This window comes from Acomys minous (assembly GCF_964271855.1).
Source record: "Acomys minous genome assembly, chromosome: 9".
Classification (NCBI taxonomy): domain Eukaryota; kingdom Metazoa; phylum Chordata; class Mammalia; order Rodentia; family Muridae; genus Acomys; species Acomys minous.
The window spans coordinates 34,918,994-34,931,501 of NC_140490.1; the positions used below are offsets into that span (position 1 = coordinate 34,918,994).

Consider the following 12,508-nt stretch of genomic DNA (forward strand, 5'->3'; position numbering starts at 1 on the left):
AGCAGAAAAAAATCCATTTTTCTAAATGTTTATATTATAGAGGGAAATAAATAAGCATGTTGGTTTAAGCCATTTTACTCCTGCAAAACTCCCCACATACGTCCTGTAGAAGAAAAATGAAATGCTAAAAAAACACAGTTTGAATCCATTAAAATACTATAATTCAAAAAATGCAAGTTGCACAATGTATAAATTTATTAACTTAAAAATACATCCTTTAGCTTCTCTAGTTTTTTGGAGAGTGGGAGGATTTCACTCCAGCCAACAATATTTCTTTTCCCAACATCATTTTATTCTAGATTTTTGTTATTGTTGTAGTGCGTGCACGTGTGTGTGTGTGTGTGTGTGTGTGTGTGTGTGTGTGTGTGTGTGTTTTAATGACAAGATGTCATGTATACCAGGCTGGGCTCGAACGCCTATGTAGCAAAGGACATGCGTGAACTCCTGATTTTCTCTTTTCTCTCTTCCAAGAGTGTTTTTGTTTTTTAAATTCTGGAATGGTAAATTTTTGAACCACTGGCTGCACCAGGAACTTGGAATCGCTTGGCGTCTGGACAGGCGAGAGCGTACTGCAGTGGTGCGGCAAAGGACCTGAGCCATCACTCAGCTCTCTTCAGCGTTTGGCCTCAGGAGGCAACACATGTCTGCTGGGGAAAAGCACTTGACAGGGATTTTCAGCTCAAGTTACATGGTTGCATGGTTGCATGGTTGACTAGACCACGGAGTCTGAGATGGGCGCACCGAAGTTGCGTTTAGTGGCGTTGCTACGCAATGAAAAAGGCGGTGGGCAAAAGCAGAACCTTCCATCTTGCTGAAAGGATCCCTCAGGTGTGCACGCGTGCACCTAAGAGAGCGCTCTTGAGTTCGGCAGCTAGGTGAGGAAGTCCGTAGTTAGCAGATGCAGAACTGCGAACCTTCGCGGTTGGAGATTCTTGAGACATGCACCTGCGCGCTTGGCTTAACCGCATTGCCAGGTGACAGAGGCGGCGGTTGAGCGGACACGGAACCATAGACACCATGGATGCTCCTGTGGAGGACTGGGCGGAGAGACTTGGCTGGTTGTAATTGATAGTTTTACCTGGAGGAGGCGGGGCCCCGCCAGGGAGGCAGGCCGGATTGGCTGGCCCCTTAGCCTGGCTATGAGGAGGATCTTTTGGTCCGGGAGGGGCCGCTCTTCCACCCCACAGTGGGCTGCTTGCTTGGGCTTTGGGTGTGCTAGCGATGATAGCCCCGAAGTGCGCAGATACCTCACTGGATACTGCGCGGTGGGACAGATCCACCGGGCTGCGAGTGTTGGCGCTGTAGCTACAGTGGAGCGCTTCCTCACGTTCCGGGTAAATGGCGTGAATGACACAGACAAGAGGAACAGGTAAGAGAACCTGGGATGGGTAGGAGCAGAAGGCGAAGGGGCTGTGGGCATCCGTCGGGGCCAACTTGGGGGAGTGGTTGAGTCAACCGAGTCGGATGCGTTAATTATGAGGAAGGAGAGTTTTGCTGTGCAATGGAGGGGTTAGCTGTAAGTGACCAACTCCCAACTTTTGTGAGAGGGAGGTGGGTCGTACTAGGCACACCGTCCAACGTGCTCGCCAAGAAAACAATAGTGGGGCTCTGCCTTTTGACTTTAACTGTTAGAGGACTGGTCGGATCTAGGCCCGGAAATGAGTTTCTCCCAAACGTGAACAATGGGCTAATACAGACCGTATTCACCAGTTCCAAGAGGAGAATTTTGGGGGAAAAGTGACAATTTGGATACGCCTCAAGGTTTTCTTATGTACTAAGTTTATCTTTAAAGTTGAGGTACCTGAGTTGGGGTAACGTTAGTATGTGTATGACATAAAAAATAATGCGCGCCCAGGTTACATCATGTTCACCGTTCGGGAACAGAGCCTGGGGAAGACTAGACACAGTGTCCACTGCTCTGCAGTCCCAGCTAATGGGAGGCTAGGATCCAATGTCCGGATCATTCCCATCGGAACAATGTCCCTGACTCTTGCACAGTTAAAACTACACTCACCTGAACATGCAATCCTGGAGCAGGAGAGATTGACTCAGTAGCTAGAGGTGCTCGCTTGCCAACCCTGGCAACTTCAGTTTCTGTCCTGGGACCCCCATGCTGGACAAGGTTTGACTTCGGCAGGTTGTCTTCTGACTTCCATATGCTCAGTAGCACGAGTGCCCATCCCCCACCCACCCACTCACCCACCCCACCCCCACACACAGCAGAGTCGGTGAAATTCTATTCTTCCACTTCATTGAAATGTATTTGTCAGCAGTGGGAATACTAACCACTGTATCGACACAGCAGTGAGCTGTCGGGCGCTGGAAACACTCGTACATGCTTTGTGCAGATTTGCATTGCGGCATCACAGTAGTGTCGTGGAAGATAGTGACTGTGTTTGATCCCATCATGTGAATGGGGAAATTGAGTTATGCAGCTCGTAGAAAGCCTAAGAAGTAGCTAGTGGGTAACAGGTTAGAGTAGGATTCAAATCCAAGCCAGGATAAACCCAATGGGCTTTCTCCTTTTACACAGCAGGCTGCTCCAGGAGCGGATGTTGTCATGAGAGAGCACTAGCCCTGATTGGGGCAGCCATGTCTTATGTCCCCAGAATTGGAAGAGAGGAAGGAAAGAAATTATCTTTCTTCAGAAAAAAATTTTTAAAAAAGATTTATTAATTATTATGTATACAGTGCTTTGCCTGCACATACACCTGCAGGCCAGAAGAGGGCATCAGATCACATTATAAATGGTTGTGAGCCACCATGCGCTTGCTGGGACTTGAACTCAGGACCTCGGGAAGAGCAGCCAGTGCTCTTAACCACTGAGCCATCTCTCCAGCCCCAGAAGAAAATTAATTATACAACATCTAATATTTAGAACAGTATGGATAAATGCACTTTTAACATAAGCTTCCATTGTGTCCTAAAAAGACCTCTTACTTTGACAGAACCGCGCTGCATTATGCTTGTGCGCATGGCCATCTGGGAGTGGTGACTCTTCTAATAGAGAGGAACTGTGACATCAATGCCCGCGATGACGACAGCTGCACACCTCTAATTAAGGTAGATAGACGATGGCCAGCGGTTTCAGTGTGAGACGGATTAGACCCAGCTGCTTGGTCTTGTGCGGCGAATAGTGGCTAGCACAGACACAGCCCTTCAGAATGCAGAGAATAAGTTCGTGTCTGTGGGGTGCTTAGCCACAGTGGGACCTCTGCGTCACCCTCCTTCCTGGGAGGCTCAGGGAGCGTCACAAGACAGAAGGCTGAAACGACCCAAACCAACAGAAGTAAGAGTCCCAGTTGGAGAAGCGTTGAGTGGGAGGACACAGATGATAAATAAAGGAGACAAAGCATAGCTGGGACCAGGAGATCTTGCACAGGCTGGTGACTTATGCCAAGCAAGTTTACTTCGAAGTACAGCCTCACACATGCTATTTTCAAGGTGTGTGTGTGTGTGTGCGGGGTGTGTGTGTGTGTGTGTGTGTGTGTGTGTGTGTGTGTGTGTGTGTGTAAACAGCCAAGGTCAACAAGAGCTAAGTCAATGTTGGCAAAGACAACATGGGATACTGCAGACACAGCTGCCTAAAGACTGGTTACCACAGACTAGAAGGAAGAGTTGGGTCCTCAGAAGTTGCAAATTTGACTCTTTTGAGACACTGGTTCCATCCCTAGATGGTCTTGCCAAATCCACTCCTTGCCAAGGATACAGAACTAAATTTCTCCCTACCTCCCTTTGCCTTTTTATAAAAGTCTCTGAGGAAGTGTTGGGTAGGTTGGGCTCCCCACACCGAAAGGTTTTGAGAGCCAGAGGTCAGGGAAGACCAGAATGGTAAACAGCGTCCTCTGGGCAGGACAGGACTGAGGCACTCATGAACTTAACAGCAGCTGGGATTCACTGCCAAAGACCTGAACAAGATCAAGGCATTCATTCTACAATGGGGTGTGAAAGGTGTTCATGAGCTCCATCTTTAACTGAGGAGCTAAGGGCAGTTGGTAGCTTCTGGGGGAGGGAGTGTCAGCTTTCTTTAAGGGTGTGGGTACTAGTAAATCGACCACACCCCAGCAGATGATCACACACCAGGAGCATATTGGCAGCACAAATTGGAATCAATGGGTTATTTAAATTAAAAAAAAAAAAAAAAAGAAGACCCAAAGTTGGGGAGTATTGGGAGGTAGAAGTGGATCTGGAATAAGGGGAGTTAGGGGGTGAATATGATTAATATACATTGTATAAAGTTCTCAAGGAATTAATAAGCATTTTAAAAGTGCTTAGACTATCTAGGTGTGTTTATACACACCCGTAATCCTACCACTTGGGAGGCTGAGGCACGAAGATGTTGAATCCAAGCAAGGCTGAGCTACATAGGTGACTGTGTCTCAAAAAGCAAGGAATAAGCCGGGCGTGGTGGCGCACGCCTTTAATCCCAGCACTCGGGAGGCAGAGGCAGGCAGATCGCTGTGAGTTCGAGGCCAGCCTGGACTACAAAGTGAGTCCAGGACAGCCAAGGCTACACAGAGAAACCCTGTTTCAAAAAACCAAAAAAAAAAAAAAGCAAGGGATATTTCATAGAATAATAATAATAAAAAAAATGAATGTATCTTAGTTAATGACAAGTAATTGATGAAACATGTGGAAAACTTCCTTTTAGTTGAATTAGTGAATTATTTGTTTATGTATCACTCGTAGGCCTCACAGCGCCAGCATGAGGAGTGTGCTGCTCTCTTGCTACGACACGGTGCCGATCCAAATGCTGTGGATGCTCTTGGAAACACTGCCCTTCACTACGCAGTGCACAGTGAGAATATGTTCATAGCTTCCCAGCTCCTTGAACATAGTGCAAATATTGAAGCTAAAACAAAGGTAAAAAAGCATTCACTCTTATTTCCAATTCACCTCTAATATATTATTTTATAAAATATTGACACACCACAGAAACTCAGGCATTCACAGAATGAAAAAGCTGTAAAGAGGCTAATCATCAAAGGTATCAAAGCTAGAGGGCTGGAGAGATGGCTCGGAGGTTAAGAGCACTGGTTGTTCTTCCAAAGGTCCTGAGTTCAAGTCCCAAAACCCACGTGGTGGCTCACAACCATCTATAATGAGGTCTGGTGCCCTCTTCTGATGTGTAGGCACATGCAGGCAAAAGACTGTATATCTAATAAAAAATAAATAAATCTTAAGAAAAAAAAGGTATCAAAGATACAATTTTCAAAGGCTATATATTCTATATATTAGTAGAAAATAGTTGCAGGAACACTGAACTTGTTAAGTGTAAAAATATTTTGTATGCCTTTTCACTGAAGCTTTTTTTTTGTAGTTAGTGTAAAAAAGCTTCTTATAATTGGGCTTTCTGAGAGAAAAAGAGGATTTTATAATAAATGGAGATTGTGTTGCTGTTAATAATTTACACAAACCCAATTTGTCTCTCAGAGGTGAGGTTGACACAGGGAAATGAGGATGGAGCGGTAACCAGGACCACGGGGCAGTTTTGGGACCCTGGTCTGGAAAGGCAACACCAAGGAGACATTGGTTAACTTTCCCAAGTTTACATGAGCAGATGAAAATGCTCTTCAGTTGTGGAGACAACTCTTCGTATAGTGAAAAAAGTTTACTGAGTTACAAAGTAGCTTAGAGATGACCTCACTTGCTAATCAAAACAGACAGCCAAAGCTGGGCGTGGTGGCGCATGCCTTTAAGCCCAGCACTTGAGAGGCAGAGGCAGGTGGATCACTGTGAGTTCAGGGCCAGCCTGGTCTACAAAGCCAGTTCAGGACAGCTGAGGCTACTCAGAGAAACCCTGTCTCGAAAAAACAAAAACAAGACGACAACAACATCAACAAAAACTTTTACTATCATGTTTTAGGGTTGGGACAATGGAGAGAAAAGTTAGCACCACTGTCCTCAAGAAGCACTTGTTTTTTATTTAATTAATGTTTTTTTAACATTTTAATTTATTTACACAACACACATTACACTCCGACTGCTGTTTACTTTCCCCCTTCTCCCCCCCAGTCTCTCTCACCACCCCCTTCCCCTCCCCTCAGAAAAAAAGCAGGCCTTCCAGGGACATCAGTAAGACCAATCATCCAGTCTAACAACAAGGCTGGATGAGGCAACCTAGTAGGAGGAAAAGGGTCCCAAAGGCAGAGACAGCCCTGTCACCACTGTTAGGAGCCCCACCAGAACACAGAGCTACACAACCTTAACATATGTGCCGCGGGCCTCGGTCAGACCCATCCAGGCTCCCTCGGCTCCGTGAGCCCACTTGAGTCTCAGTCAGTTGATTCTGTGGGTCTTGTTCTTGTGGTGTTTTTGATCCATCTGGCTCCTACAATCTGTTCTCCTTCTCTGTAGAACCCCCTGAGCTCCATCTTATATTTGCCTATAGGATTCTATATCTGCTCCCATCCATCACTGGGTGACGTCTCTCTGATGAAGGCTGTGGTAGGCTCGGTCCCAGTGCGTGCTGGTTTGTAGGGAGCTGGCCTGGCCTCTATTAGGGTAGGAGCAAGATGCTCTTGTTTTAGTTGAGAAAAAGCATATAACCATATTGAAGTGAAGATTCTTTTTTTTTTAATTGGAGTTCATATTTTTATCCATTTATTTAATTTTTTTTTTTTTTTAGTTTTTTTGAGACAGGGTTTCTCTGTGTATCCTTGGCTGTCCTGGAGTTGCTTTGAAGACCAGGCTGGCCTCGAACTCACAGTGATCTGCCTGCCTCTGCCTCCTGAGTGCTGGAATTAAAGGCGTGCGCCACTACACCCGGCCATATTTTGTTTTTTATATGGTTTTATTTACTTAATCACTTTTCAGCTCCATCTCAGCTCCTCCCTCCTCTCCTCCCAGACCCTCCCTCACGTCAGGTGGAGATTCTTGTCGCCAGTGACTGGAGGAGTATTGCACAGGACTGGAGTTTCAGAGGGGAGGGGCGACCTATGGGGAAGGGCAGCTGGGAGCCAAGGAAGAGGAAGCGGTTCATCTCCTGTGCTATTTATTTATTTATTTATTTATTTTTTAATTGGGAGGGGTTTTCCAACAAAGTCAGAAAACCTGCTAGACAAATTCAAAAAGAGCTGTAACACTTTCTCTTTGCTATTTATGTCCAGAACATTAAAAAAAATTTTTTTTTCATTCAGTTGAGAAATATTCCATATGCTGTAAGTTGTTTTTGTTCGTTTCTCAGGATGGTTTCACGCCACTTTCACTTGCTCTACGGCAAAACAAAGACCTGATTGCAGAACTTTTGGTAGAGAAGGGTGCAAATATACACAGAGCATTTCACCCGGGCAGGTACGGTTGCTCTTCTTAGAAACTCTTAGGGCTCTTCTTTATTTGGAGGTGTGGTGTGTGTGTGTGCAGTTTCAAGACAGGGTTTCTCTGTGTAGCCTTGACTGTCCTGGACTCACTTGGTAGACCAGGCTGGCCTTGAACTCAGTGGTCCGCCTGCCTCTGCCTCCCAAGTGCTGGGATTAAAGGCGTGCGCCACCAAGCCTGGCCCTTAGGGCTCTTCTTAAACCACGCCCCCTATAGCCAATACTTACTCAAGCACCTTCAGTCCTGGTGCTAGTTAAACAGTTGTTTTTTTTTAAATCTATTTTTTATTTTAGGTTATGTGTACAAGTGGTGTCCTGCATGTGTGTGCTTGGGGCCCATGGACATCAGAAAAGGTCATTGGATCCCCTGGAACTGGAAGAATGGATTGGCTTTTTTTGTTTTTTATCTTGGTTTGGTTTTTTTGAGACAGGGATTCTCTGTGTAGCCTTGGCTCTCCTGGGCTCACTTTGTAGACCAGGCTGGCCTCGGACTCAAACAGATCCACACCTCCCAGAGTGCTGGGATTACAGGTGTGTGTCACCACACCCAGTTTAAGAACCAGTTCTTGTGAGCACTGTGGGTGCTGGGAACTAAACCAGAGTCCTCTATAAGAGCAACAGGCGCTCTTAACCACGGAGGTCATCTCTCTGTCTGATAGTGCTATTCTCCTCCCTTCTTTTCTTTCTTTCTCTTTTCCTTCCTTTCATTCAGAGAGGGTCTTTCTACATAATCCTGTGTAATAGCCCTGGCTGACCTGAACTGCTCACACTACTGGCGGGCCCAGGAGGTGGACCAGCAGTCTGTGAAGGGGCACTTCTTCCTGGGGCTTTGCCAGCTGGAAATAAAGAGTTCTGATGAGGGCATTGCCAATCTGCAGTGAGCCTACTGCTTGGCCAACAAACAGCGACTCAACTTTGGGAATGGTATCCTTAGTGCCCATTGCGATGCTAGGAAGAAGAGCTTGGACGATATTGAGGAACGGTGCATCTACCAGGAGTGCGGGCTGCACTCCTATCTACCAGGCTCATTGCTGCTGAGCGAGGGGAGGTGGGGAACAGGAAGTGCGTCTGAAGAGCCACGAGGGAGATGAGGATGATGGCCACATCGGGGCGTGGTGCAGGGGTGGGAGGTAGAAAGGAAGATATCCCCGATTACCTGTGTGGCAAGATCAGCGTTGAGCTTGGGAGGGAACCCTGCATCACACCCCGATAGTGTCACCTATGACAGCAAGGGCATTGAGGAGCACAAGTAGCCACTTTGACGCTGTGACCCAGGAACAGCTCACCCCAAACCTGGCTATGAAGGAAGACGCTGATGCATTCATCTCGGAGAATGGCCTGGCAGAGGATTCCGGGCCCCATGGCGTGCCTTGCTTGGCACCCTGGCTCAGGAGGGCTTGGGACGGAAGCTCCAGCCCCTGGATATAGCCTGTGTTCCTGGACTTGGCTCCGTTGGTTGTGATGATGCGTTCTGAACGCTGCGCTTCCCAGAATACCCATTGCTGGGACAGGAGCCTTTCCTGTACCTCTTCTGGGCTAGGAAGTGGCTGAGGGTGGGCTAGGTTGCTGCTGCCCAAGTCTCCTGTAATACAACTCACGAGAACGACAAAAATCACTTAGGTTGATAGGAAGATTAAGTAATAGGAACATAGTGAAATCATTAACACAACAATTATTCAGACTACACAGCACAAAGAATGGTATGTAGAAAGGCTCATATTCCCCTCGTTGTTGTTGTTGCTGTTGCCGTTTTTTGAGACAGGGTTTCTCTTGTGTAGCCTTGGCTGTCCTGGATTCGCTTCGTGAGCCAGGCTGGCCTCGAACTCACAGAGATCTGCCTGCCTCTGCCTCGTGAGTGCATGCCACCGCACCTGGTTTCATATTCATTCTAATTAGACTAATTCTTATGATTTATAATCTGATTTTATTGATCATGTGATCTTACATTAGCTAAGGCAGGTTTTTGTTTGTTTGTTTTTTTGTTTTTGTTTTTTTCGAGACAGGGTCTCTCTGTGTAGCCTTGGCTGTCCTGGACTCCCTTTGTAGACCAGGCTGGCCTTGAACTCACAGCGATCCGCCTGCCTCTGCCTCCCGAGTGCTGGGATTAAAGGCGTGCGCCACTACGCCCAGCTAAGGCAGGGTTTTTTGTTTTGTTTGTTTTTATCTTTGAGACAGGGTTTCTCTGTCCTGGAACTAGTTTGGTAGAGCAGGCTGTCCTCAAGCTCAGACATCCACCTGCCTCTGCCTCCTGAATGCTGGAATTAAAGGGTTAAAAATGGTGGTACATGCTTTTAATCCCAGCACTTGGGAGACAGACACAGTAAGTTTGAGGCCAGCCTGGTCTACAAAGCAAGTCCAGAACAGCCAGGGCTACACAGAGAAACCCTTTCTTCAAAAACCAAAATCCCAAACACAAAGCAAATAAATAAATAAATAAATAAAGGTGTATGCCACCACCATTGGTTTGCTAAGGCAGTTTTATATTAATATATTATATTATATACATTTATATATATAATGAAAATGGTTGAATTAGTGTATCTTGTTACAAAATGACATTTGTTTTGTTGTTGTTGTTGTTGTTATTTTCCTTTGTTTTGTTTTTCTGAGACAGGGTCTCTCACTATGTAGCTCTTATCCTGGAGCTCACTATGTGGACAAGGCTGGCCTGAAAATTCACAGATATCCTCCTGCATCTGTCCCCCCTGTGCTGGGACTAAAAGCATGTGTCACCACACCCAGAAATATTATTTTTAAAAGTATAGGTTCTAGTTTAATTTTTGATTGACAATGAGCTTTATAACCTTTTAAAAGTATTTCCATTCTGCTACTTGTATATTTTCCTTTAAAATGTTACAGTCAACATAGAGTTTGAAAATGAGGTTGTCAAGCCTTGTGTGGTGGTGCATGACTCCCAGCACTCAGGAGGCAGAGGCCAAGAGTTCAAGGTCAGCCTGGTCTACAAAGTAAGTACAAGACAGCCAAGGATACCCAGAGAAACCCTGTCTCAAAAAACTGAAGAAAAAGAAAAAAAGAAAATGAGGTTGTCTCTTGAATCACTCAAAGCCTTTGATTGCTTTTTTTATTCATATTATTTTTATTTTATGTGTACACAAATGCACAAGTGCATGTCTACATATTACATGCATGTAGTGCCTGCCCTCAAGGGCCAGAAGAAGGCATTGGATTTTCCAGAACTGGAATTACAGACAGTTGGTACTGGGAATCAAACCTAGGTCTTCTGCAAGAACAGCCAATGCTTTTATCCATGGGACCATCTTTCTAACTCCTTAAACTGTTATTTGAATAACCAAATGCATCAGGTTATCATGATGATCATTAAATGATGTTACCAGGTGCCATTTTTTCTTTGTTCTCTCTGAATTATTTTGATACTGTGTTAGTCAGCTGTGCACCTAACCTCCTGAAAAGCTGAAAACAGAACAGATTTATTTTGGCACATGGCTTTGAAGGTTTCAGCCTAAGGTCTCAGCCTAAGGTCGTCTGGACCGTTAGCCTTGGTAGTGGGACCATATGGTAGAGGAGTGTTCTGCTCATGAAAGTGAGAAAGCAGAAAAAGACAGAAGACAGTTAAAGGACAACACACATCATTTATAGGTGCACCCACAGTGGCCTACTTCCACCAGCTGGGCCTCACCTCTTTTATAGACAGTGCAGCTGTATGCACACACTACAATTTTTTAAGGCACAGAACTAATATGCTTTGGGTGATTTAATTTCCATGAAGACTTTAAGGAAAAAAGAAGAAGAAGAAGAACAAGCACTGTTCAAGATTTTTCAGGTGGGCTGGAGAGATGGCTCAGTGGTTAAGAGCACTGGCTGGCTGGGCTTGGTGGATCCTAGTGAGTTTGAGGCCAGCCTGGTCTACAATGCGAGGCCAGGACAACCAAGGCTACACAGAGGGACCCTGTCTCGAGAAAAGAAAAGACAAAAAAAAAGAAAAAAAGAAAAAAAGAAAAAAAAAGTTTAAAAGAGCACTGTCTGCTCTCCAGAAGTCCTGAGTTCAATTCCCAGTAGCCACATGGTGGCTCGCAGCCATCTATAATGAGATCTGGTGCCCTTTTCTGGCCTGCAGGTGCACATGTAGAGAGAACACTCGTATACATTAAACAAATACAAAAATCTTTCAAAAATATGTTAAGGAAAAAAAAAAAGATTTTTCAGGCTTTGCTGGAGATCCCTTCAGCGGTGCCCTTCGGATATGGTTCTGTAGAATGTTCCGGGCCTTCTCAACACAACAGTGGAGAAGGCCAACGTGGAGCCTAGGAAAAGAAAGCCCTGCTTCAGAGTTTGCCGACAGCAATCCCTGAGATCCGGAACTCATTGCTGTCATCAGAAAGTGACGGAACTGAAGGGCTGTGCTGCCCGCCTGTGAGTTTTGGCACAGATTCTGAGTTATAAGGATTCAACATTACACAGAAATGCTTGTTGTGGATAGAACCAGGCAGGCAGTGGTTTCCAGGATCACCTATGAACGAACTCTTGAGCTTAAAGGTATCAAAAGTGAGGTGGCTTCTGAGAGTGCTGGCCGGGGGATGCTTAGAGCAGGAATCCGGTCTCTCTGTAGAGAGCATTGCACTCAGTGGAATGCCTGCAAAGTGTCACGGCAGAGGCAGGGCTGTGTCATGTGCCGTAGGGACACTGGCAGGTGACTGAAACAGGAGTACCAGTTCCGCAAGCACACAAGTACAAAGGCAGCGGTTACTGCAGCCATCAGAACAAAACACACAACAACCAAACTTCTCCTTCCTCGAGAGTGTGTGTGTGTGTGTGTGTGTGTGTGTGTGTGTGTGTGTGTGTGTGGTTTTGTGGTTATTTTAACCAAGGACTAAATTCTTCCCATTTCTTCTACATGAGAAAAAGTAAGGACAACAGCTGTTAACTGCTGAGGAACAAATTAATAGTTGCTCACTCGATTCTAATGTAAGGTACATTATGAATCCCAAAAATAATTTAGAGTACTTGGTAAATATTTGTCATATATATATTAAAGTAAGTATCATTTTTTTTATATGCTGCAGTGGAGCAATACCCAAGAAACAGCAAATCTCAATTCATGAAAACTCCGTACAGACCACTACAGGTAAGATTTTTGATAAAGAATTACTCAAAGTGGTCCTACCCTACATAAAAAAAATGTATAAAAATTTTTGTCCTAAAAAAAGAGTTAA

The 12,508-nt window shown here is 45.4% G+C and overlaps 1 protein-coding gene across 10 annotated transcripts in view; it reads left to right on the top strand.

The window, feature by feature from the left end:
* The first annotated feature begins 720 nt into the window (after positions 1-720).
* The window catches only part of LOC311604546 (uncharacterized protein), a 60,828-nt gene continuing 49,040 nt past the window's right edge, over positions 721-12,508 (top strand). For 9 of the 10 annotated variants that reach the window (XM_084794491.1, XM_084794493.1, XM_084794498.1 and 6 more), the window contains exons 1-5: positions 721-1,369; positions 2,949-3,063; positions 4,690-4,863; positions 7,187-7,293; positions 12,359-12,420. In XM_084794491.1, the coding sequence (XP_084650617.1) occupies positions 1,140-1,369; positions 2,949-3,063; positions 4,690-4,863; positions 7,187-7,293; positions 12,359-12,420 (688 nt within the window). In that variant the 5' untranslated portion in view covers positions 721-1,139. Of the gene's footprint in view, positions 1,370-2,948; positions 3,064-4,689; positions 4,864-7,186; positions 7,294-9,930; positions 10,283-12,358; positions 12,421-12,508 lie in introns of those variants that run through there. The other variant, XM_084794492.1, reaches the window with a different exon arrangement.